The sequence below is a fragment of the Bos indicus x Bos taurus genome, chromosome 26 (genome assembly GCF_003369695.1).
Source record: "Bos indicus x Bos taurus breed Angus x Brahman F1 hybrid chromosome 26, Bos_hybrid_MaternalHap_v2.0, whole genome shotgun sequence".
NCBI lineage: Eukaryota > Metazoa > Chordata > Mammalia > Artiodactyla > Bovidae > Bos > Bos indicus x Bos taurus.
The window spans coordinates 5,069,207-5,096,007 of record NC_040101.1 but is presented as its reverse complement, the minus strand read 5'-3'; the positions used below and the strand labels follow the sequence as shown (position 1 = coordinate 5,096,007).

The window sequence follows — 26,801 nt, the reverse complement described above, 5'->3', positions numbered from 1 at the left end:
GCAATCTCCCCTAAGAGTCAGGGAGCAACAGAAAAAATCTCATCAACCCAACGGGACTCAGGCTGGTTCGTGGAAACCCTGCTTCCAATCACACAGCAGAAGCAGAGGGTTAAAGCGCACACAGGGCAACAGCACGCGTGATGTCCCAAAGCTGAGATGGAGCCTGTGCCCAGGCCAAGGGCAGAGTCGTTGAGGGGAGGAGCCGTTCACTGAAGTCTGAAACTTGCCTACTGGAGGAAGTGGCCATTGATCTAAGTCAAGGATAAGCTGCAGGAGGTGGGCAGGATGCTGCCCAGAGAGAGGACTCACTCAGCAAAGGCTGGTGGCAGGAATCTGAGTGGCAAGCCCGGGGCTGGTGCAGACACAGCCATGCCTTGGGCAGAATACAATTCGTAGGGCAGACTTAGAAAGATACCCAGCCTCACAGAGCCTGGACTGCTGGGAGACTCTGTTCTGGGGTAAAGGGAAGACCTGGGCTTTTACTAAGAGTTTGTGTAAGGTTTCTGAGCCAGGGCTAACATCAAGAGCATCATAAAAGAATGGCTGGTAATTTTTTTATATATTGTATGCATCTTTTTTGGTTTTGGGTTGTTTTTTTTTTAATGTTGTAGAATGGCTGATTATCAATGTTATGATAGTTTCAAGTGTCTGACTCTTTGCAACCCCATGGACTGTAGCCCTCCAGGCTCCTCTGTCCATTGAACTTTTCAGGTAAGAATACTGAAGCAGGTTGCCATTTCCTTCTCCAGGGGATCTTCCCAAGCCAGGGATCGAACCCTTGTCTCTTATGCCTCCTGCACTGGCAGGCAGGTTCTTTACCAGCTGAGCCTGCGGGGAAGCCCGGTTTCAGCTGTACGACATACACATAAATGTATCCATTCTGCCCCAAACTCCGCTCCCATCCAGGCTGCCACATAACACGGAGCAGAGTTTCTATCCTTACTGATGCCAAGTACCTGGCAGTTTAAGGCCTGTGGTGGGCTTGAGACAGTCTTCACGAGCTGGGTCTTAGCATTTCTGGGGGCAGGGCCAGGCACCACACCTCAGAGTGCTCCCGTGGTGTGCAGTTCAGAGCATCACTTCCTTCCTTATGGGAATCTTGGTGCGTCCTAGCCTTGACTGTGGGCTTGGGGGATGTCTGCCCAAACAAATGGTCCCATTTCTCCACTGTTCAGAGGTGAGCATCAGTGTGGCAAAAAGAGGCAGTGAGACCTCTTCTGGTCTGGAATCCCATGCCCACTGGCATGGACGGGGTGTCTGTGAGCAGGTCTAACAGGTTATCCTGCAAAGGGAAGGCAGGCTGCAGCAGTTACCCCACCACTCAGGACCCAGAGCCCTCTACCCCCTAAAGAACCACGTATCCAACTAGGCACGCCATTCTGGCTTCATTTTTAGCCCAGCTCCATCTGTCTGCCGTTCTCAAAAGTTTGCTGCTCTATGTTGAACTGACTTCTTTTTCCACACATCTGTCTCACTTAGCAAACGCTAATTTAGTGCTTACCATGAGCCTGGTACCTTTCTGAGTTTTTCGTTTTGCAAGTAGGAAGTGCAGCCTGAGGAAGGAGGCGCTGCGGACATTTCGAGGTGGGGAAACCCACCTCTTTTAGAGGTGGAGGAACCTGAGAAGGGCCCCTAGCCTGAGGCCTCATGCTCGTAAGTGGCAAAGCTCTTCTTCTCTTGCCCTTGTGGTTGGAGACAAGTCAGGAGCAGGACTCCTCCCCAGATGGGTTGACTTGGCTGTGATTACACCCTGCGCTCCCCCACCACCACCCCAAGCCCTGCTGGCCATGCCCAGGCCCCAGTGCCTCCAAGCCTGGGACCTAGTGCTCATCAGATGAGGTGTCTGTGGCCTTGGCTAAAGCAGAGCACGAGCTGAGAGTAACTCAGTTGCCGGGCTATGGTCTGAAGACCCAGCAGGCGGGAATCCAAGACTGTCAGCCCCACAGGAGCAGCTCCAGATGAACTGGCTTAGGAATCAGGGTGCTCTCCTGCTTGGCCACCACAGAGGGCCCTCCATGCAAGTCAGAGTCCTCGAGCTGCGCTTCATCACTTTGGAGCTTACAACTCATTACAATCAGCGTCAAGTGGCGGGAAGAGTTTCAGAGGGCATCACAGTGCACCTCTTTCAAAGTCTGACGCCACTTTTAATTCTTTCTAAGAAATAAACACTTGTGCAAGCTCTGTGTTCTCTTTCTAAGTGAAACGCTTCCTCTTTGATCAATCATTTCCTGTATATTTCAAAATGACAGAAATCTGTCTGGCTCATCAGAACATCCTTCATATCCCTGTCTTCTGCTGTGATTCATTATTTCGGTGCAGGCTTGCTCTTGAGCACGGGGGCGGGGGTAGCGGGGCGGGTAGGAAGGCGGGGCTGTCATGTGGGCAGCGATCTGCCATCCTTAGCTGGCAGATAAGCCATTTGCACCACACCCTGAGAAGGCATCTTTTCCACCAATGTCCGACCCCTTTGTAGGGGCAGCCAGGGCATCTTGAGAATGCTGTCAGGAACAGAATTAAGTAAGGGTGCATTTCCCACCCGTGGTGCCTTGTCCCCTGGAGCTGCCTTCCTGTGTCCCCGCTTCATCCTGGGACCCCCAAAGGTAGGTTCTGCAGCCAGCCTCCCTTGAGCAAACAGGAGGCCTGATACCCTGTCATTCTCTGAAAAATGTGGTGATAAAATGCAGTCTGGAATGAGGCTTCCCCTTCTTATCTACTTTGAGAACTTTCAAGCATCTCAGAATACTTTAAAAAGCAATATACTGTCATCCGGTTTAAAAAAAAGATGGATTTAAAAATAAAAACCCCATAGAAAGGACATAAACCATTTTGTCAATTTTTCTGAGCCAGCCTAAGCCGTAGAAAGGGAAGACTTGGGACGCCCTCTGACTCCTAATCCGTGAGCGGCTCCATCAGACCCCCGTCCAGTCCACTCAGCTTTGGCCTCATCCTGCCAACCCTGGGCTCTGAGGAGCTGCCACTTCCTTAAAGAAAGTACAGGAACCCCAGCTCCTCCTGCTACTTGGGGAGGGAGGTGTGAAGAGCCCGGGGCCCCCAGAGTGGAGGCCACGAGCCTCAGTCACGTTCAGCACCGGCCCTGTGCCTTCGCTGGCCCTTGGCCGTACAGGAGGCATCTGTCCATAGGCTCCTGAAAGAGTTTCGAGTTTGTCCTCCACTCCTTCCTTCTCTGGTTCATTCAAGTCTGATGAGAACAGGGAGCCTCCCATGGCCCTGCCCCTTCTCCACTGTCATCCTCTATCGCTTTCTGCATCACCTGGTTGCGGCCCTGAGCGCAGACCCACCCGTCCACCTGCCTCTGGGCCCCTGCACCCCTGTGCCCAGAAGAGCCCACGCTGTCCAGCCCCTCCAGCTCCCTGGGCTGGTCCCGCTCCACCACCATCAGCAGACAAGACACCCAGGAGCCGCTGTTCATCCTTCTCGGGTCCTCGCCATGGTGAGCACAGACGGTGCTGTGGCTCACCTGTCACCCCTGCCTCCAGGACTTTCCCCCTCCACCCCTCCCTCGGGGCTTCCCAGGTGGCTCAGCAGGAAGGAGTCTGCCTGCCAGTGTGGGAGATGGAAAAGACACAGGTTCGATCCCTGGGTTGGGAAGATCCCCTGGAGGAGGAAATGACAATCCACTCCAATCTTCTTGCCTGGAAAATTCCATGGACAGAGGAGCCTGGCGGGCTGTAATAGTTCATGGAGTCAGAAAGAGCCAGACACATTTGAATGACTGAGCGACAACAGCAAGAGGGCCCCCTTCACCGTTTCCAGGGAGCCTTGTTCCAGTGATTCTCGTACTGGGATCCATGGAACCCTGGGGTTCCTCAGAGGCCACTAAGTGGGGTGTTCATTGGGAGGGTAAGCTGATGACCCCCACCTCCAGAGAGAAGTTCCCCTTGCCGTCTTCTATGTGCTGGAGTTCAACAGAATATTCCAACCAAGAGAAGAGTGGCTGATAAGGCTTGGAGGGCAGTCAGGGTGTGGGCTCTGGGTGGTGACCCTGAGGCTGCATGTCCTAGAGCACCCCATCTCTCCCCCTCCCACCTACCCACCCACTCCCTCCTAATACACCCCTGCACATGCGCCCCCTCCTAGGGGCCAGCCTGTTGTCCCGGTGGGTTTCCAGTCCACAGCTGGCATTTGTGCAGCATTTGGAAAGGGACATTTCTAGAAGACTGTGAAACGGGCCTGCGTCTCACCATACCCCCATGAAACCCCATCAGCATGATTAAATGCAGTGAAACCAGCCATCCCCAGCATGCCATGGGCAGTCTGCACCTGTGGTGGGCGTGGGTGGGGCCTTCCAGACCACCCTGGAGATGAGTATGGTGACCGCGTGTGTCCTGGGACAAGCAGGCGTGCTCTGTGAGGGGCTGGAGCGCGTCTGTGCTTCGTGTCTGTACAGCTGGACACGAGGCTGCCGTTCGTGTAGCCGCCCTGCCTGTCACGTGTCATTACAGGTCATCCTCGCCAGCCTCCCAAGGTGACGTGACTATCCCCTGTGTGCTCAGGAGGGAGCTAGGTGTCTGAGTGGTTCTTTGTTTTATGCGAGGTCACGCAGTCCGTGCCGGGGCTGACATTCCCACCTGGTGGTCTCCCCGCCCCCCCACTTAGTGCCTGTCCTGCTGCGGGGACACAGATGTCCCCTCCCTCACAATTCCTAGCACTGGAGCTACCCAGTAAGGACTGGGAGGCCCTGATGGTTTCAGATGGAAAAGCAGAAGTCCTGGCTGCTCGATTTCTAGAGGCTCTGCTGGGTCAAGAAAGGCGTGCGAGGTGAATGGCCCAGGAGGAGGGCTCAGGGCCACCCCCAGTGGGTGCCCTGCTGACACAAGACCACCAGTGGCTTCTGGCCATCCCCGGCCAGAGCCCCCTCCTGCATCCCCCTTGCTTCATCCTTCGCAGTCTTCCCGTCCATGCTCATGCATCCTGACCAAGACTCAGGGCTGCCTCTTGGGGCACATCGCCAGCCCTGTGTGGTTGGGGGCATTCGCAGCTGCTTGGGTCTTCCCAAGAACTGGATGAGGGCAGCCTGTGGCCATATGCACCTCCTGGTCCATGGCTGGCTGGCTCCTGTATGCCCACTCCCTTGACCCTGGCTGCTGTGAAGATCATTTCATCAGAGAAGTGGATACATTGTACAACTAAGCTACAAAGAAAGACACATTGTAAAACAGGAGGGATATAGCCAGTATTTTATAATCATTAGAAATGGAATATAACCTTAAAGGCTGAGAAGAAGATACTGTAGACTTTGAGTCTCTAGAAACGTTTTTACAATTTAGGCTAATCTGCAAGTCACCATTTCCTTTTAGTTGCCTCCTAAAAGCCAGTTCATGGCAAAGGCTGTCTCCCTGGAGTTGGGCAATGGCACCTTCATCAGTGCTAAAGTTAAGGCTGATCAGACCCTCGGTACTGGCAGATTGCAGCTGGGTAGTGAGCCACTGGTCAGCAAACTACAGCCGGACATCTGTTTTGTAAATAAAGTTTTATTGGAACACAACCGTACTTATTTATTTCTGTATTGTGTATAGCTGTTTTCATGCTTGGGACAGAGACCTTATGGCCCACAGTCTAAAGTATTTGTCATTTTCCCCTTTGCAGAAAACGTTTACCAGCTCCTGCTTTAAAGTGTTCTTTTGCGACTTTGAACCTTTTACTATTTTTTACAAGCTTATTTCATTGAAGTATAGTTGATTTATAGTGCCATGTTGAATGCTGCTGGACAGCACAGTGATTCAGTTATATGTATTTTTCATATTCTTTTCCATTAGGATTTATCACAGGGTGTTGGATACAGTTCCCTGTACCTTACAGTTTATCCATTTTGTATGTAATAGTCTGCATCTGCTAATCCCAAACTCCCCATCCCGTCCCCTGCGAACCCCCATCCCCTTGGCACCCACAAGTCTGTTGAGCCTTTTACTATTGAAGAGATAAGGTTCAGGTCCAATGGTATTTCACGGGCAAAACGTAGTTAAGAAACAGGCCCTCTTATCAGTGGTGTTATATAATCTGTAACCAGCCCGGGTCCCAAGCAGTTCTTCTATTGGAGATGGGCTGAATGAACGCCGGCTTTGGTATCATGGGGTTGGGGTTGAGGGAGGTTGAGCCACACAGAGAGGGAATGCCCTACAGAAGTTTGATTTCCACATCCTGAGGGTTAAAAAAAAAAGTTTCTGCACCAGCTGCTGTCCCAGCTGTGCCAACATCTGGCTTGAGGGGCAGGTACACAAGCATTTTGTAGCTAATTAGGTGTTGACATGTGCTGTATTTCAGTGATGCTTATTTTGTTAATATGCAGTTGTGTGACAGACAGAGGGTGGAAAACTGTATCCAGAGACCGTTTCTCTCTGGATGCATCACTGGCCCACTTCCTGCTAAGAAGGAGGAGCTTCAGCAACTCCAGCCATGGACCCAGCTAACCTACTGTACCAGTCACTGGCAGGGAAGGAAACCCGCCTCTAATAAAGCAGCAGGAGCATCTCACTTCAGTCTAGACAAGTTCAGTCCCTGTGCCTCCATGTATTTTGGTGATCTGCTTGGTTTGTCAGCATGCAGAGATACACATTTCATCTAAACATCTTGCCAAGTCCTTAAGGCACATTCTAGATGTGTTCTGTAAATTGCAATTCCTGGTCCATCAGTGCATTGTACTGACTTTGGAGCAGGGTAAGGCATTGTGGTCTTGGTAAAGAAAACTGCATTTTAAATTAAAAAAAAAAACCAACAAGAAAGTTCTTTCCGGTATATTTCACAGTATCAAATCATATTTCAAAAAATCTCCAGATAACCATGGTTTTCAGCTTCAGCTTTGGACAGGAACATCAACTGTTGATAAAAGTGTAGATTGCTTTGGTATAGACTCCAGGCTGCTAAGACCACTCGGTCTGAGGTGTCTGGCCATGCCAGGCTGGACATCTTTTGGCATGGACATCAAGCAAGTCACTCTCTTTCTCTCCCCTCTGCCCCAACCCAGCCCTCAAGTCTGGACGACAGAAGAGGCAGCCGTCCCCGGTCCATGGTCCGATCCTTCACCATGCCTTCCTCGTCCCGGCCTCTATCCGTGGCTTCTGTCTCCTCCCTCTCATCCGACAGCACCCCTTCCAGGCCTGGCTCTGATGGGTGAGTCTGGCTCAGCAGTAGGGAGGGAAGAGAAGGGCTGGGGGGGTTGTGAGGAGCTCTCCAGGGTCCTGGATTTGTGATGACAGCTGAGAGGATTTCTGAAACTCAACACTCCCTTTGAAACGGAGATCATCCAAGACCTTTACAGCCATGGTGCCACTAAGACTTGTAGGGTCTTAGCAATTTTTGAGAACAATCTCTCGCTTTGGGCTCCACTTTGGATGAGACTTCCATCAAACTATAAAACCTCAATGAGTGTCCAGTCCTTGTCAACGTGCCCTGCAACAGTGAGGTGCGTTCCTTGCCAGTGGTGTGCTGTGCTTTCATCCCTTGCTCACTTCCAAGGCGTGACACTAGGGCAGGCCTGTCATACTCAGGCAGGCTTCCCTGAAGGCCGGCAGGGCCACTTTCCTGCTGCAAGATCTTTTTTGAGACCCAGTGTTGCTCTTGAGCACTGCTCTTAAGCCAAAGCCACTAAGAAGGGAACAGGAATGGAATAGATGAGTCAACATTTCGTTGCACTCCCACTGTGTCTTCTGCAAAGACAGCCTCGATGTTGACATTTTTGTGTGTTTAGTGAGTAGCCTACATATAAAGCTTGTTCTGATTATACAGAAAGAAAAAAGTGTCACATGCAGTTTAAACATCTGAGAACTTCTAATTGTTTTACTGTCGAGTCTGCACAGTTGTGTGTTTGTCCAAGCCCATTTGGTTTACAATCCATCATCTTATCAAACCCGTAGGCTCTTGGCCCCGGCAACCTGCAGACAGAAACTCCCAGAGCACCCCAAGAGACAGCTCCAACCCCAGTGCCCTCTGTCGCCAACAGCTAGCAGGCCCAATGGAGGAGAGAAAACTGTTCCCACTTTTTTTTTTTCTTTTTCCCCTAACAGTAATTTTTGTCAGTGTCTGCTACTTACAAGGCCAAGTCCATATGGAAATTCTTGATTTAGAGGTATTTAAATCAAGTGCACTTGTCACTTAGAGCAAGATTGCTAAAGAAACTTAATTCAACTTCTCCCCAAGTAAATCCCCAGGCTAGTTATGAAAAGGGTTTTATATTTCCAGGAATGTAGGGGCGAGAGCAAAGAGTGAGCTAGAGGTTTTAGATGGAAGAGTTCCGTCCTGCACATGTGATTGCAGGAGTGGAAACCATTGTCTCCTCCCCTGGAGCCATATGTTTAACCTTAAACTAGAAGGCGTCTTTATTAGAGTCCAGATTTTCGTTCATTCACAGGGTTGTCACCCTTAGCTACCCAACTAACGTGGAAAAAGGGAGACTTTGGTCCCAGATGGCACTGGTGACGTGCAGAATAAAGTGCACCTGCCGGCAGTTGCCTCATCCTGTGAAACATTTCCAGCTCAGCCTCCTCTTTGGTGCTTTGTGTACTTGTCTGGATTTCACAGCACAGGTTTCACCCCGAGCTAGAAGATGTCCATTAATCCTTTATTTCCCTCTATTAATTGTCTCAAGTTCTGTAAAACCTAGAATAAAATAATGAAGGTTTTTTTTTATTATTATTGTTGTTTATAAGAGATGTAACATTTAACACCTAATGGATGTTGATTTATTGCTAATTGCATATCTAGATGTCCCGAAATGCCTTCATAATCAAAGTCAACACTGGTGTATTCCATCAGTCATCTTCAGGTTTTTATTATGAGAAAGTTTCACGGGAAACATAATAGCATAACGAGGCCCTGTGCCCATCACCTGTGAGCCAGCTTCAGCAGTGATCACCTCCCAGCCCATCTTCTTTCAGTCTGTACTCCACCCTCTCCCTCCTCCATATTACACACAAAGCAAGTCTCAGGCATCGTGTGATTTCATCTGTAAACATTTCAGTGTGGCTTTCTAAATGGTAGGAACTTAGAAAAAAAAACTCCCTTTAGCACAGGTGAGAAATGAACAGTCATTCCATACCATCATCAGATATTGGTTTTAATTTCCAGCTGGGTCATAAATGGCTTTTTTTTTTTTTTTTTTTTAGTTTGTTTGAAACTGATCCAGATAAGACTCCCACTTTGGAGTTGGCTGCCATACCTCTTTGCATACATGCTAGATCGCTTCAGTCATGTCCGACTCCTTGCGACCCTATGGACTATAGCTTACCAGGCTCCTCCATCCATGGGAGTCTCCAGGCAAGAATACTGGAGTGGGTTGCCGTGCCCCCCTCTGGGGATCTTCCCGACCCAGGGATCTAACCCGAGTCTCTCACATCTCCTGCATTGCCAGGCGGGTTCTTTACCACCAGCGCCACCTGGGCAGCCCTGCCATATCTCTATAGTTCTCTTTTAATCAAGAGATTTCCTCCTTCCACTCTCTTCTTTTCATTTCTCTTCCTTGTAATTTATTTGTTGAAAACTCCAGGTTGCTGCTGGTGCAATCCAGATTTTTCTGACTGCATCCCCGACAGTGTTATTGACTCTATCTCCATGTCCCTCCTATTTCCTTCAGGTGGGTGGTCCCATCTAGAGACTTGTACAGATTCAGGCTTGATTTGGGGGCCGGATGACTTCATAGGTTCTTCCATTCAGAAGGACATTGTGCCTGACTATCTCTCTTGCAGTGATGTTAGCAGCTATTGATAATCAATGCCTACATTCAATACCATTACTGTTCAAATCCCTCTGCCCATCCAGTTTTTTTCTTTTTTTTAACAAAACTAAGGGGATGTGATTCTTTCTCTCAGCGGTCAGCATCTTCCCTGGATGTGAAATGTGCTTCTCTGAATGACCCAGCTCAGTGTGGATGTCTGTGGTACCTCGCTCATGTTAGGGAGCCAAGCTGCTGGAATGGTGTTTTGATTAGAGCAGTGCTTTAGTTCTCCATTTCCTGTTCACAAGTAAATTTGAAAGAAACCACAGCTAGGATGGAAATGCGACCAGCTTTCTAAGTTGCCTTCTCCTAGGATCATTCTCCCCTCGAGGAAACCAATTTACTCTCTGGCTGTTTTGGGAAGTCAGGCTTGGAAGGTCGCAGTGAGGACCAGGGGCTCTCATAGGCTGGCTTGGGAACCTGGCCTCTTATCCCACGTTACGGGGGAGGGAGTTTGCCCTCCCATGGGGCTCTGGGACTGCCTGAGCAGCTCGAAGGCAAGGAGCTTCCATGAACCCTCTCAGCAGACCATTTTGCTTCTTTTTAACCATATAGGAATGAGGTGTGGACCACACTTTAAAAACACTCTAATCAGAAATCACAGTATGTGCTGTTTCTCCTATAGGACTATATGACTCGCTTCTTTGAATAGGTCACATCTCTTTTTAAATACCATTTTCTTTTCATTCTGTGAATGGGTCGTCCAGTCCCCAGTGCTCAGAGGCAGTGGACCCTTACCAGTAGGTGGCAGACCTGGGACCCAAATCCTCCTTCTCAAGCTCAGTTCTTGGCTGAAAATCTCAGGGCAACTCCACATCTTTGGGAGCTAGAGTTGACTTCTTTCTCACTGAGCCATCAAAGGCTTTCGAGTGGAAGCTCCCTGTGTACCAATGCAGACATTTCTTTGCATCAGCATCTGCCTGTTTCTCCTGTTCACATTCATAAGTATGGCAGTGTGAATCTCTAAAAAGTGAGAACTTCCTTTTGGAAATAGATCTCAAATACCTTCCTCCGGCCATAAAGCAACAATAATCTCCGAATATCGTCATCCCGTAGTCCAATCAGGCTTTCGTCCTGTCCATGTTGTGTTTTTCCCCCAGTTTGTTTCTATCGCGATGCAAGACCGTCACCATGGCAATCGGTAATAAGTATCTTAGGTGGCCCTTGAGCTTCCTTTCAAAATTATTTCTTTCCTTGTAAAGTTGGGCGGTCCCCAGACAGCACCTGATTCATTGTGAGTGACTTTACATGGATCCGCAGGGCAAAAAGCAACAGTTTCTCCTAGAAAGGCATCATTGATTGAAAAAAAAAAAAACCAACAACATTTTCTTTAGGTTCGCTCTGGAACCCCTCCTGCCGAAGAAAATGCACTCCCGGTCCCAGGACAAGCTGGACAAGGATGACCCTGACAAAGAGAAGAAGGACAAGAAGAAGGAAAAAAGGAACAGCAAGCATCAAGAGATATTCGATAAAGAATTTAAACCCACCGACATTCCCCTGCAGCAATCTGAGGCTGTGATCCTTTCAGAAACGGTAATTTCACAGGGAGCTCTCCCTCGCTCATCGGTAGCTGCCGCAGGGGGCCTGTCTTTGCTCCACATTTTGCCGAGGGGGCTGTCCATCAGATTTCACTGAATGGGCTGTGAATTGTCATTTGAGAATCCAGGGTCTCTTGCATCCCTGCCCTTGTGTAACAGATGCTCCAGGACATCAGAGGCTCAGAGCAGGCCCGCGTCTCTCTGGAGGATGCTGGTCTTTCCCTCCATCCCCCCATCCTCCAGGGCCAGGTGCGGGGGAGGGGGGCAGCCATCAGCGGGACCCACAGGGTTCCGGGCTCCGCAGCAAAGTGGGGCTCACTCATTAGACACCCAGATGTCTCAGGAGATGAGCAGGGTGCTTGTGTTGTCAGGAAACAGTAATTCCAGGCCAGCGAATGCCGTTCCCCCACCCCCTCCTGACCAGAAATGGTAAGCCGGTGTTCGGCGGGAGTGTTATAATCCGCTCAGCTAGAGTCCCAGAGCCCCTTCCCACAGGTTCTGCTAGCCATACGCGGTTCTGTGTTATCCTCCTCGCCTCATCTGTTCCATGCTTAAATCCCTTGGCCATCTTTCACAAGGATTTGGGGGGACTTAACTCATGCTGGTCAGTTGACATTAAAAACGGATCCCAGGGACTCTCGTTCATTCCAGAGACCAGGGTGTGTGGCAACAGGGAAAGCCAAGTGCACGCTCTCCTCCCGGCCTGGGCTGGGGCGGGGGTGGGAGGGATGCCAGCTGACGCTCCCAGCAGTGTGTCGCAAACTGAGGGCAGCTTCTGGGCTGAACTTTATTCAGAACGTGCTATTTGTAGACTGGAGACAAAGCAAAGAGGAGGCTCTCTCAGGCCATCAGCTTCAGAGGTTAAGTTGGGCCTGGAGCTACCACCTCCTTGCAGTGGAAGGCCGTTTGCATCTACAGTGCCCAAGAATGTGCCTGCCCTGGGCGGAAGCCCCCGACCCCTGACCCGCCCTGGCAGTTACTGAACGGTTGCTTATCAAAGGGCTCAGGTGGGGCCACCGTTTAATAAGACACACTTCACTGCTTGCTTGTATCTTCAACACCAGAAGGCATGTTTCATCCAGACCCTTTGTCATGGAGACCAGCAGTCACGTGCTGCTTGGGTGTCTAGAGGAGAAAGGAGACCCCAGACCACACACGGTCTTCCTGAAGGCGAATGCTCTTGTGAGGCCTTTGGACAGAGCTCTGACTGTGTCTGGGCTTCAGTGTTTCATGGGAGAAGCAGGCGGCCCAGGGTGCAGGGCTCAGGAAGGGACTGGCCGCTGGCTGGCACTCAGATGTGACCTCACGTGGTGCTATCCAGAGGTTTCTCATGACGCCCCTTCCCCCGCCACCACTGTGGGCTCCATCTACTCTTCTGGAAAGCCGAGTGGCCAGCAACACTGCTGGGGCTGACCAGCACCCCCTTCCTTCTCCCAAGTGTCCAGACACCCTACCCGGATGGGCAAACTAACAGCAACATTTTTTGAACATTTGCTAAGTGCAGACCTTGAGCAAGTGTGTCAGACGTTTTTCTTTGAGCTCTACTTTAAGATGGTAAAGCGGAAGGCCTCAGAGAATTTGAGCCAAGTGGCAGAGTTGATCCAAATCAAGTTCCGTGACAAGAAGACAAAGGATGTGCCAGCTTCGGCCATCGTCACAGTATAAGTTCTGTCCCTCCCCGCCGTGGTCCCGCTCTCCTGCAGAGACAGGCTGAGTTCAGCCCAAAGCACCACTCCCACCCCCCGAACTCCAGCGGGCCCGAGTGCTCTCCAAAAACGCAGCAGAACCCACCGAGGTCAGGGCACAGAACCTTGACCCCTGCTGTCAGCCTCTGAGGAGTCTCAGAATAGCCACAGCTGCGTGCTAGGGGCCATGCATTCTGGCTTCTTGCCGGAGGCAGGCTGGCTGTTCTTGGTCTAGCAAGGTCCCAGTCTGTCCTCTGGGTGACAGGTGCTGGCAAGGTCTCTGGGTCCAGCTGGGCACCTGGAGTTTCCCGTTCAAGCCTTCATGTGCCCGTGACCAGCCGGGTGCTGCAGGACAGAGTGGGTTGGCAGGAGGCAGGGGTCTCAGGGAGCGAAGATGACTGAGTGGCAGCAGCAGCCCCATCCCCAGGATGGTGCCCTGGGCCCCTGGGGTTGCTGCACTCTGGGCACCCACCTGCCCCCTCTCCACACTTCTGCAGAGGTTTTTCTCTACTTCCTCTTTGGGGCTGAGTTCAGCTTCCTACCTGAATTCGCATCATCAGCAATGTCATGACCTCTAGTTGAGCCTCTCAGGACCTGGAGGGGGGAGGGGCCCTCCACGTGCCATTTGCATCTCACCAGTAAACCATCCCCTGCCCCTTGAACTGTCAGGATGTCCCCTGATGGGAAGGGAAGGGTGGGAAGAGCACCCTGGATCCATCTTCAGTCCCCACACACATGCACCCAAGGGGAGCCCTAAGCCCAGCCAGGCTGTCCCAGGCCTTCCACAGCAGGTGGGCTGTTTCTGCAGATGGGCGGTGACACCTGGACTCCGGGATCTGCTTTGTTGGCATTGGACAGTTCCAGAAGCCAGCCTGTTGGCCAGTGTCCCCTCAACCACACTGCTTACAAAAGGATTTAAGCCTTCCAGCCTCCCCCTGCCTTTGCAGACCACCCAGTGGAACACGCTGCCGCCCACCCACTCTGCAGCTGGCCCTCACCAGCAGGCCCATCCGCACGCCCTGCCCCGGGAGCCAAGCCTGAAGCCCTGCCCATCCTGGGGCCTAAATCTTGATTCTTCTTTCTCAGCTGGGTTAATAACTGTCCTCGTTACTCCTACCTGAGAGTATTTTGGACTGCTCATGTTCCCCCAGACCTGACAATCTGAGACCAAATTGTAAGACGTAGAGAAATAAAAATTTCTTTACGTCAGGTGCATCTGAAAGTCAGAGATGGGGAAGACAAATGCAATGAGAAGTAGAAAGAATTCCTATTCAGTCGTAGCATAGCCTGAGAGAAGAAAGAGAAGGTGAATGAAGGAATCCTTCAGCAAGTTTCTAGACTTTAACACACCTGCCAAGAAAGGCCAAGAAATTAGTCCCCTGGGGCGTTCTGGTCACTGCACAGGTCATTGAGTCCACTCCCAACCCGGTGGGGCTCTCCCCAACACCTCATCACATTCCTGTTCAGGAGACACGGATGTGTCATCCCCCCCGACTGTGTCAAGGAGACTGGGGTGAGGCCTGGGTTAGTTTGCCGGGACCGCAAGAACGGCATCCCACGGGCTGGGTGACTTCAGCAGAGGCTGATGGTCTCACAGTCTGGAGGCTGGACGTCCAAGGCCAAGGTGCCAGCAGGGCTGTCTTCCTCTGAGGCTGTGGTGGGGAGTCTGCTCCAGCCCCTCGCCCAGCATTCCCCTCTCCCTGCATCTCTGCCTTCATCTTCACATGGCACCGTCCCGTGCGCTTGTGTCTGGGTCCAAATCTCCCCACTTTATAAGGACACCAGTCACACTAGATCAGGATCTGCTGTAACAGCGACACCCGACCTTGACCGTCGGCAAGACCGTGTTTCCAGATGTGGTCATCTGCACCGGCGCTGCAGGTCAGGATTTCCACAGAGGAATTGTTGAAGTGGCATTAAGTCAGCCCAGTGTCTGCTCAGGGCTCAGCGGCTCAGTCATATCCGACTCTTCCTGACCCCATGGACTGTAGCCCACCAGGCTCCTCTGTCCATGAAATTCTCCGGCCAAGAATATTGGAGAGGGTTGCCATGCCTTTCACCTGGGGATCTTCCAGACCCAGCGATCAAACCCGCATCTCCTGCATTGGCAGGTGGCTCTGAGCCACCTAGGACAGACCCTAACCACACTCTCTCTGTCCCTCCCACGTAGATCAGCCCTCTGCGGCCCCAGAGACCGAAGAGCCAGGTGATCAACGCCATGGGGGGCGAGCGGCGCTTCTCGGTGTCCCCGTCCTCCCCATCCTCCCAGTCCACGCCGCCCCCAGTCATGCCAAGGGCCAAGCTCAGCTTCAGCCTGCAGTCCAGTAAGTGAGACGTCGTCCCGTGTGAATTCCTGACGTTGTGCTGTGACCTCCCCCCTCTGTTGAAGGCTGTCACTTTAGACCGGCTTCTTTTCAGTCCAGCAGCCGGAGAGAGTGTTGGTGAGCCCCTGACTTTGGGGAGTGTCCCCCGGGACTGGAGCGGGTCAGGCCACAGCTGAGTCCCGGGTTCCTGTGCTCCCTGGGTGGACAGTGCAGGACCCGGCCAGCGCTCCGGACCTCCTGTGTGCTGGGGGTGACTTGAGAGCACGTGGGGCATCCCCCATTTCTTGTCATGAGATGATGCAGCCCACACGGTGGGGAAGGGACCTTTTTGTGTGCAGGAGGAATGGGAAGGAAGGAGCCCTTCCAGGCCGTGCTGAGGGGCTAAGGGTAGAACTTACCTTCCAGTTCTGCCCGATTTCTAGGGCTGCTCAGCATAATTCCTACAGACTTGGTGGCCCCAAATATCAAAAAGTTATTCTCTCGTAGTCTGGAGGCCAGGAGTCTGAAATCAAGGTGTCTCCAGTCCTGCTTCCATCTAGTACAGGGTCCCCAGCCTCCAGGGTCTAACGCCTGATGACCTGAGGTGGAGCCGATGTAGTAATGATAGAAATAAAGTGCACAGTAGATGCAACGCCCTTGAATCATCCCCAGACCATCCCTGGCCCCACCCCTGCGTCCATGGAAAAGAGTTGTCTTCCACAAAAAGGTTGGGGACTGGTGTTCTGGTGGACTCCCACAGCCCTCGGAGTTCCTTGGCTTGTATACTCATTCTTCCAGTCCCCTCACCCCTCTCTTCCCAGGCTCTGTGTTTTCTCCTCTTCTTATGGGAAACTGCAGATGGGGTTCAGGGTTCCCCATAAATCCAGGATGATCTCATCTCCAGATTCTTCTGCAAAGACCCTCTTTTCAAAGAAAGTCTAAGGTTCTGAGTGTGTGCTCAGTCGTGTCCAACTCTTTGCAACCCCATGAATGGCAGCCCACCGGGCTCCTCTGTCCGTGGGATTTTCTGGGCAAGAATACTGGTGTGGGTAGCTGTTTCCTTCTCCAGGGGGTCTTCCTGACCTGGATTTAAACCTGCCGTCCCCCGTGTCTCCTGCATTGCAGGCGGGTTCTTTACTGCCGACCCACCTGGGAAGCCCTCTGAGGTTCCGAGTGGATGCGAATCGTGGAGGGATGCCACTTCTACCCTAGTTTTCACCCCTGAAGTCAGGCCAGCCAGAGAGGTGACGTCCTGGCAGGAAGGAGGTGGCAGGAACTGAGGATGCAGCAGACGAGAGAGCCAGGAGGACCCACTGTCCTCCCTGTGGCTGGAGACGGTGGGGGGGAGCCCGGCCCCAGGCAGTGGTTTGTGCCGGCCGCCAACAGTCGTCCTCAGCTCCTGCTTTCTTCTTGCTGCAAGGGGAGCAGCAGCCATTCCCAAGACTGTCTCTGGTCGGGAGTCAGGGCTACCCCGGGGATGAGCCTCAGGGAGCCAGGCCTTGCTGGGCGTCAGAAGGGAGACAGTCTCCAGGGGGGTGTCCTGGCTTCACTTCATACATCCTTACGCTGTAACCTGAGATCTTCACAAATATTTTATTGATTTTGTTAATAAGTAGTTAATAAATAGGCACGTTGCCGCTGCAGTGGAGGACGCTCTGCTGGTCCCTTGAAATTAAACACAGAGTCACCATCACCCCCAGTAAGCCCGCCCCTAGACATTGACCCCGGAGACCTGGACACACAGGCTCAAACAGACAGTGCGACTTCTACCCTTAAAAATGATTAAAGTGGCAGATTTTAAATAAAGGCCAGAGTAAAAGCAACCAGCCAGCCAGTCAGGAGAGCGACCATTCCATCAGAGGCTACCTTCTCACGCCTCGATTCAACCGCAAGGCCTCCTTATCAATTGACACCCCTCGTCCTAGGGAACACGCTAATGACTCCTAATGACTCTCCATCTGCTGCATCATCGGGGAGGACACCCAACAACAAAAATGCCCGTTTCTGTCTTTAACGTAAAAGGCAGATGATTTCTCAGAGTCTCAACAAAGGCTGAGAAAGTAGATTGTCCCAATGACCACTCCCCCTTGAAAACGACTGCTTTTCAGCTTACTTAAAAAACCAGCGCTGCTTCCCTTTGAATTGTTTAAAGCCGCAGTCGCAGCGGCAGCTGCCGCTCATGCCTGCCTTTCGCAGGGTCGTGGCTTTTCCTGTTGTGAGGGTTTTGACAGGCAGATGGGCTGGTGTGAGCTGTGTCGTTGGACTCAGCTGAGTGCAGCTCCCTGTAGGAGGCTGGGGCAGTGACCTGGCGGATTCGGAACGCTCCAGGTGGATATGGTCCTTGTGACCCGCGAGCTGTATAGATGCCCCGAGGCGTGGCAGTCGAGGAGGGACCAGAGGGGTCCCAGGTGGACGTGGCTGTTTTTCCAGTGGTCTGATCCACCCTTTAAGCTCGGGGTTCAGCATCCTGTGATTCTCCTTCTGGAACATTCCCTTGCAGGGGACGCAGCCCCAGCCTTCTCTGCCCCCTCCCGATCTCTTCGCTGCCCATTGACGGGCATTTCTGGGGGATAAAGGGTTCCCGCTGCCCTGCCACTCCCGAGAGGACACGAAGCAGCCGTGTAGGGATGCTCATCACTCCCAGTGGGGCTGGGGGTGTGGTTCTCATTCTCGCCCTCTTCCAGGTTTGGAGCTGAACGGCATGACCGTGGCCGGGCTGGATGTGGCTGAGGTTCCGCCCCCTCTGCCTCTCAAAGGCACCAGCACAGACTACGGGACCTTGAACGAGAACCTGGACTTGACGGGCTCACCAACGCCCCCACCCCCTCCTCCTCATCAGAGGGTAAGTCAGGGCTCAGGAACGTGGATCCATCCTCTCGTTCCCTCCACAAGACAGGAGTTCCTCCTCCTTTCTTCCTGATGTTGGCGTGTTTACTTTGGACAAGCCAAGGCTTGATTTCCAGGAAAGCTGTGGCAGTGGTTAGAACGCGGATGTATGTGGCCTGGGGTTCCTGTGTCATCACCATGGGAACGTACATTCCCAGGGGGACCGTGCAGAGCGGGGAGAATTCCAGCTGGTGCGTCCAGGGGCCACTCTCGTGACCTTGGAGGTCATGGCCCTTGAGGTGCAGTTCTTATGAAAGTTTGGTTTTGAAAAGTAGCTTTTTGTATGAAGACATTTGTCATTTGAAGAAGCTGGCTGACGCCACACGCGGGGGACACGTCGTGCTCCTGGACACTGCCCTTGCCCTGAAGAAGCCCTGGTCCCAGCCTGATTCCAGGCAGCCTCGCTCTCCCACTGGCCGTGTGTGGGTGAGGATGGGTGCGCGCCACACAAAGAAACTGTAGCCGAGCACGAGATTTGGCTCCAGCTGGAGCACAACCCAGCTCCTCGAGGCTGCCCGTTCCTAGCCCCGCCTCTAGCCCTGGGACCTATCCCCACCCGCGTAGATTCGGGGTGCTGGCTGTCACCAGCATGATCAGCCAACTAGGGCCCTCCTACGCATCAGTCCTGAGGCTGGTCCCCCCATGGAAGTTGTCATTCATCTGGTCTGATGTGTGCTCACTGCTCAGGCCTCTGGGCCTGCCTACTGATGCAAATATCAGCTAAAACCCCGAAAAAGCCACTTTAACCCGCTGGCAGCTCTAGAAACACTCTTCTGAGGTCCCCCACCTTCTCTCCTGCTTCTCAAGGCTGTGGTCACTCGGGCAGCTCTGTTGTTGGCTGGCCTGGCCACATGCAGAGGTCAGCGTGTGCCTCTGAAATGACCCCACGGTGCCGGGAGATCTGCGTCCAGGTTCTTCCATCCCTCGGCCACGCTGCTCACAGCCCAGCGAAATGGAAGCCTTGCGGGCTGAAGAGGGAAGCAGCCTCCCTGACTCAGGCAATCAATCGGTCAGTCTCCATAAAGTAAGTTGCACAGCAGCCGAGCTCCTGGAGACGTCAGAGACACGAGCTGGCTCTATGGCCAAGATCGTTTGCATAACAGCAAGGTGTGGGTTTTCTTTCCCCTTCTAAAACAATATAAATCCTATATCATTCTTTTTTTTTTTAATGGAAACTTTCTCACCAAGTTTCTTGCAAGTTTATTCTCTCTTCTTGTGAGAGGAGTGAAAAAGACAGGGGATTTATTAACACTGTATTTATTTGACAGGGCTTCCCAGGTGGCTCAGTGGTAAAGAACCTGCCTGCCAGTGCAGGAGACACAAAGGCTCAGGTTCAGTCCCTGGGTTGGGAAGGTCTCCTGGAGAAGGAAAGGGCAACCCACCACAGTATTCTTGCCTGGGAAATCCCATGGACAGAGGAGCCTGGCGGGCTACAGTCCGTGGGGTCACAAAGAGTCGGACACGACTGAGCAACTGAGATCACCACAACACCATATTTATTTGATTATTGCTTTTGTGTAAGAAAACCAAATAAGCAGTGGGGCTTCGTCTTCAGGGCTGAAGGAATGGATTGTACTTCCAAGGGACTTGCGAATCAGCTCTCTGTCCCTCGAGATTCCACAATGGGGGGCCAGACCTGGAGAAGGGGCCAGGCAGCTGGAATGGTTGGTAGCAACTGAGGAAGCGTAAGCCTGACCCTTCCCACAGGTTTTAACCACAGGTTAGAATAAAAGGAGACCCAGGGAGCCGAGTGGGCACGTTGATTGGTTGGGGTGTTGTTTTCCTAACAGTGGAGTTAACTGATTCCCTCACCTTTCATACCTGTATTTTACTGGAAAAGCAAGACAAGAATGTCCTCCGGGTCTCCCGACACTGAAAACTCTGAACTTGAAAATGAGAGCAAATCCATTTTTGTTACAGGTCAATTCAGGGGAGACATTTGATGATCTCAGTTTCTGCATTGTATTGTTTTTGTTTAGTTGCTAAGTCATGTCCAACCCTTTTGCAACCCCATGGACTGTAGCCCTCCAGTCTCCTCTCTGTCCATGGGATTTCCCAGGCAAGAATACCAGCGTGGGTAGCCATTGGCTTCTCCAGGGAACCTTCTCCACCCAGGGATCAAACCCGTGTCTTCTGCATTGGCAGGTGGGTTCTTTACTGCTGAGCCACCTGGAAGCCACCGCAGCTGTTAGTGGAAGGGCAAACACACACCAGCTCTGGCTCCATGTGTAAAGGCATTGTGAATGCCACGATATTAATCACCCGAGTCTCCTTGCTCTTGGTCTGCTCTCTGACTCACCTGCAGCATGAGTGCGCCTTCAGGACACAGGCCTGTGGGCCAGGGTGTCATCACCCGGTGTCCGCGGGCGCCTCCCTGGCAGGCCCTGAGATCAGCTGTAGGACTACGATCGTTCGCCTGCTCTGGGGGCTGGTCCACAGCCTCCTGTCATCACCCTCAGGCTTGGAGTCAGCTGTCTAGCTGTTGCCACTTTAAATCGTCCTTTCTTTAAAAATGGCTCACACTTACTGTCTACTTCCACACATAAACCAGCAACCATCTCATCAGACCTGGAAATCAACGTTTCTTTTGACCATTCTTTTTCTCTTTTTGTCATCATTTTTTAAAAATATTCATTTATTTATTTGGTTCTTAGTTGCAGCACACAGGATCTTTAGTTGTGGCGTGTGAACTCTTAGTTGCAGGATGTGGGGTCTAGTTGCTAGACCGTGGATAGAACCCAGGCCCCTTGCATGGAGAGCGAGGAGTCTTAGCCACTGGGCCACCAGGGAAGTCCCTCTTTTGACCATTCTTACCATGTCTGGGTTGGAAAGATTCCCCTGGAGAAGGAGATGGCAACCCACTCCAGTGTTCTTGCCTGGGAAATCCCCTGGACAGAGGAGCCTGGTGGCCTACAGTCCATGGGGTCGTAAAGAGTCAGACAGGACTTAATGACTGAGCACTACAAATCTATTCTTTTACCTCTCTTGTTACGATGTCTAAAAATCATTATATCAGTTCTGTTTTCCACCTTGACTCTCTTCTCTCTGTTAAGCCCTGGGTCACTTTAGTATTTATTTGCCTGTGAATTAGGAAGAACTTGGGTGATGAGTTAGACGCTGCCTTGCCACCATCCTGCCTTTGAAACTTCTTTTCTCACATTGAGCTGAACGTGTGCCTGCCCTGAGAGGCTGTTAACAGCGCACTCTCACCCACAGAGGACAGTGCTCTGCCAGCCCCTCTGCTTTGTTCTGCCTGTGACTCGTGCCTGCTTATCCTGGTCTGTGTATTTCTTCGTCTGCTCACTCATTCATGCATTCATCTGTTCACTCACTCATTCATTTACCTAGGTGGTCAACACGTGACCTCTCGTGCATGTCACATGCCCACCAAGCGCAGGGCACGAGCTGCCCTTGGTCACTCACACTCTGGCAGGTCCATTCAGTGTCTCCTGTCACCATTACAGTTGTAAATTCATTCTTGAGATTGAAAAGCAAACTATGGGCTATATCCAGCCAGCCACCTGTTTCTGTAAAAAAAACTTAAAAAAAATTTTTTATTGGAGTATAGTTACTTTATAATGTTGTGTTCAGTTCAGTTGCTCAGTCGTGTCCGACTCTTTGCGACCCCGTGAACCGCAGCACACCAGGCCTCCCTGTCCATCACCAACTCCCAAGGTTTACCCAAACCCATGTCCATTGAGTCAGTGATGCCATCCAACCATCTCCTCCTCTGTCATCCCCTTCTCCTCCTGCCCTCAATCTTTCCCAGCATCAGGGTCTTTTCAAATGAGTCAGCTCTTTGCATGAGGTAGCCAAAGTACTGGAGTTTCAGCTTCAACATCAGTCCTTCCAATGAACACCCAGGACTGATCTCCTTTGGGATGGACTGGTTGGATCTCCTTGCAGTCCAAGGGACTCTCATGTTGTGTTAGTTTATATTATATAGCAAAGTGAATCAGCTATACAGATACATATATCCCCTCTTTGTTGGATTTCCCTCCCATTCAGGTCATCACAGAGCTCCCTGTGCTCTTCATTAGGTTCTCGTTGTTGTTCAGTCACTCAGTTGTGTCTGATTCTTCGCAACCCTGTGGACTGCACCACAGCAGACTTTCCTGTCCTTCTCATTAGTTATCTATTTTATATGCAGGAATGTCTGTGTGTCACTCCCAATCTTCCAATCCATCCCACCCCCTCTGCCCCTCTTGGGGTCCATACATTGTTTCTCTACGTCTGTGTCTCTGGTTCTGCTTTGCAAATGTTTATCTGTAGCATTGGAAGACAGCTGCAGCCATTTCTTGATAAACTGTGCTTCCTCCATGAAGAGTTTAAACATTCCCTCAACCTTGCTCATCCCCGTTATTTACCAATGCAGAAGAGACTGTGGGAGAGAGACTGTTTTGTCAACAGGTCAGGGGGATGGTGGCCGCAGGGGCCAGTGTAGCCCGGCTGACCCTCTCTCGTGTGGCTTTTCCATTCCCGAGAGCACGGCAGGCCTCTGGCCCAGCTCCAGAGAGCACCTCCGAGGACTTGTTTGTCCCTGAGCATCTTCAAGGGACGTAAGGAAGGGCCTGTGGGTCCTCTTCCCAGGGGGGCTCAGCTGTGACGTGGCCAGGCTGCCTGGGTGGCCCTGGGTCCTGCGTTGTCCCCCTTCCCTTGTTCTTGACCATTTCAACTGCCCAATTCTGAAACCAGTCCATTTCCAGGCGCCCCTCGATCAAGAGCACATGGATTTAGAACCACCCTAGGTGGCTCAGTGGTAAAGAATCCGCCTGCACTTCGGGGCCTGGGTTCTGTCCATGGTCTTAGCAACTAGGTCCCACATCCTGCCACTAAGAGTTCACACGCCACAACTGAAGACCTGGCAGGAGATGCTAGAGACACGGATTTGATCCCTGGGTGGGGAAGACGCCCTGGAGAAGGAAATGGCAACCCACTCCAGTATTCTTGCCTGGGAAATCCCATGGACAGTGGAGCCTGGCGGGCTATAGTCCACGGGGTTGCAAAGAGTCGGACACAACAGAACATGCAAGCATGCACGATTAAGACCGCCACCCAAAGAGCAGTGGCTACACTTCTCAGAGGCTGTTCAGATGTCTGATGTGTGTGCTTTGTGAAAAGTGGTTCATCAGAAACCCTGGAAAGGCCTGTGGCCACCAGCAGCCCAGTCCTGAGAGTGGTGACCTGCCAGCCCCGCATTGCAGGGAGAGGATGTTCCCACCCAGGGCTGCTTCCCTTGCCCATCCCCCTACCAGGTCAGAACCTCCCAGAGACCACGTCTCTCCTGCCAGAGCGTCAGCAGTGAGCCATCCCCTCATTTTCTGTCTTCCAGCATCTGCCTCCTCCTCTGCCCAGCAAGACCCCGCCGCCGCCCCCTCCCAAGACGACGCGCAAGCAGACCTCTGTGGACTCGGGGATCGTGCAGTGAAGCCGCGGCATCCCCCGAAGGGCTAGCCGGCATTCTTCCCCTCCCTCACATCTCCTCCCACGTCTGGCGTTTACCTCATGGGGCCTGTGATGTCTGACCTTTAGTGCAATTGCTTTTCCCTAACAGGATTTCTTCTCCAGCCACAGGGTGAGCGGGCTTTAGCATCAGGGAGTAAGGAGGCGGGTACGGGCCCGGGACACGCGGCTGTGTTTATCAGCGTCTGAGTGTGTCCATCTTGGAAGAGCCTAAGTCTTGCCCAAAAGCCCTTCCTGTTTGTGCCAGATGACACATTAGCAAAGAGCCCAGTTGACCTGAGCAGAACACAGGAAGGAGAGTTTAGAACTGTGTACTAACAGTGGACAAGTCCTCAGCTCCCCACTAGACCCCAGGTGACTCTCCCAGGATGTCTCACGGAATGCTCCTGCCTTCACCTGGTGGTGTGCTTTCTGTGGGTTGAGGGCTCCTTCAGTCTCCTTTAGACAACTATGGTCAGCCCTTTCCGGGAAGTTCCTGATTTCCCTTGGTATAATTTAAAATAGGATATTTCTCTGCTACTGAACAGTTACTAATTTATGGAGTGGAGACACCATTAAAAATACTGGATCAAGTGGAAAGAGTAAGTATGAGTGTAGGAAGATCCATTTTCTCTCTTTTTAAAAAAAGGATATGTAGACCACAGGCGATGGTTTTAATTGGGTGAATTCTTCTTGGGCTCATTCTGTACAGAAGTTTGTATATATGAGGGTCTTTAGAACTTGTTTTAATTTTTGTGGTCCTTCTGTTTATTGTCCTAGGCACCCACAAATGATTCTCAATATGTGTTCTTAACTTGTAACTGAGGGAAGTGTAAAAAAGAAACACAAATTAAATTTTCTTGTTTTTTTTTTTCCCCCCTCCACAAAGCACAAGCCCTAAAGATGTTCCTGGACAATGATTTAAAAAAAAAAAAAAAAAAAACTAACTTTGTATAACCTAATATTTTATTCTATCATCTATATTTTTTTATTGACTATAATCATGATATTCTTCTAGTAGGCCCAAGAGTTAATCATTGACAACAAAAAATAAACTGTTGTTTAAAAAGTCTCAGTGTCTGACATTCTATGTTATTATCCCCTGATGGAGAATATAAAAGCCACTGCTTATATTCTGCTCCTGACGTAAAAAAAGAAAATGCACATCGTGAGAGTTGGAGTTGCAAGTTAAGTTTTATTTGGGGCAAAGTGAGAACTATAGCCAGGGAGACAGCACTTCAGATAGCACTTCAGAGACTGCTCCACAGAGACCGCAGCGGGAGGTCAATGGAGTACGTGCAGTCAAGCACGTATTTTTTGCAGGAGGCTTCTGTTAGTCACGAGGAGCAGTGATCCCCATGAAGGATTTTAGTGCTTTTCTAGAAATGAGGAGATATAAGAATTGGGCTCATAAAATCGGCTCCCGAAAAACTATCTGAAGACCTGTTCTGCCAGTTTGTTCCAGAGCAAAGAGTGCCTCATTTCTGCTCTACACCCTGAACTCTTTTCCGGAAGTGTTGAAGGTCAGCAGTTGCAGCAGCATCTACCTGACTTAATCCTTGTAGAGGGAGATGGCGAGTGCCAATCTGTAGCTGACACTGCCTTCTTAAAGAGCATTGTGATCCATGTTTATACACGTGTGCATCTTCCTCAAACACTGCTCTTCATCTCTGTTTAACTGTCTGGGACCCAGAGCCCAGAAAGCACTCAGGTCCCAGGACCCTCTGTCTATGTGTCCTTACAGACAGAGCAGAGCTGAGCCTGGCTCAGGCTGGAACTCCCTCAACCCAACCCCAGGGCCCCCTGGCTAAGCCTTGTTAACCTCTCCTTTTAACCTTCTCAGTGTCCAACGTGAGCGAGGGCTTCATTTCCTGGGATGTGCCATTTCACTTGAGAGGCATCAGACTTCCCAGGTTTCTCTGAAGCTTAGATGGTAAGAAACAGAGAAGGCACTGGAGTCCTGTATGCTATCCAGATGTGTCCTGGCTCAAACACAGGCTGTGACTCTGTCTCTTCCAGCCAGGCCTCCCAGGAGGCTGTGACAGAACCCAGGAGACTCAGAGGAGCCTCCTCTGGCTCAACGGCTGGTGCCCCAGTTTATTTGAACTTGTCTTCAATGTCCAGTCCACCCTAGGACATTTTAGATACACGTGAACATGGATTTTTTTTCTGCTTGAATTTTTACTCTCTGACGAATATGAATATTCATCCTCCACTGAGTATGTTGCTGCTGCTGCTAACTTGCTTCAGTCGTGTCCGACTCTGTGCGACCCCATAGATGGCAGCCCACCAGGCCCCGCCGTCCCTGGGATTCTCCAGGCAAGAACACTGGAGTGGGTTGCCATTTCCTTCTCCAATGCATGAAAGTGAAAAGTGAAAGTGAAGTCACTCAGTTGTGTCCGACTCTTAGTGACCCCATGGACTGCAGCCCACCAGGCTCCTCCATCCATGGGATTTTCCAGGCAAGAGTACTGGAGTGAGGTGCCATTGCCTTCTCTGAGTATGTTAGAAACTGGCTATTCACCACCATCCTAAAATGATTACAAGGACACACCCACCTGGGAGGGGCCAGCCCCTGGCCTCAGGGAGTTTTTGGATAGTCAGCACTTCACATAGCAGAAGCTATAGCTGAAATTTATAGAACCAGTCCTGGCCCTTTGGAAATGGTTGTTTTTATTCTAGAACAGCATCTGGGTTCTAGTTCTTGCCCTGCACCACGAATTACCCCACAAAGTCTCCCTGGACAATCCCTGGACTGCATATCCCACCCAGGGCCCTCCCCCATGTCCTCATCCCCCCAGTCGCCAGGAATTCCACACTGGGCTCCAGAGGGCTGGGTGCATGGCAAATCTAACAAGAAAGGAAACGTGGACACATTTTACATGTGTTAAAGAAATTTCCTAATATAAATATGTAAGTATTTATTTAAAAAATGAACTTCTCAAACTAGGCAGACACAGTTTTTTAATTTTTTATTTTTTTGCCTTTTAAATCAAGGTTGGGCTACAGAACTAGTCAAGGAAAAACTGACCTCTGTGTCAAGTGTCTTCTGGAGGCATTCCTTCTAGAAGGAGTTTCCAGGGCACAGCTTGCCTCTCTCGATGCAGTGATATATTCCTTTTACTCTCTCTGTTTTTTGCCTTCTCCAGGGCCACCTGTTTAGCCATTGCTAATACTTAACAATTGTTTTCAATATAGGGCTTCCCAGGTGGCTCAGTGG

The 26,801-nt window shown here is 51.3% G+C and overlaps 1 protein-coding gene across 2 annotated transcripts in view; it reads left to right on the top strand.

The window, feature by feature from the left end:
- The window catches only part of DOCK1 (dedicator of cytokinesis 1), a 554,660-nt gene extending 530,007 nt beyond the window's left edge, over positions 1-24,653 (top strand). The window contains exons 48-52 of one of the 2 annotated variants that reach the window (XM_027528650.1): positions 6,983-7,128; positions 11,062-11,260; positions 15,121-15,274; positions 17,938-18,095; positions 23,472-24,653. In XM_027528650.1, coding sequence (XP_027384451.1) covers positions 6,983-7,128; positions 11,062-11,260; positions 15,121-15,274; positions 17,938-18,095; positions 23,472-23,567 — 753 coding nt within the window. In that variant the 3' untranslated portion in view covers positions 23,568-24,653. The remainder of the gene's footprint in view (positions 1-6,982; positions 7,129-11,061; positions 11,261-15,120; positions 15,275-17,937; positions 18,096-23,471) is intronic. The other variant, XM_027528651.1, reaches the window with a different exon arrangement.
- The last annotated feature ends 2,148 nt before the right edge of the window (positions 24,654-26,801 follow it).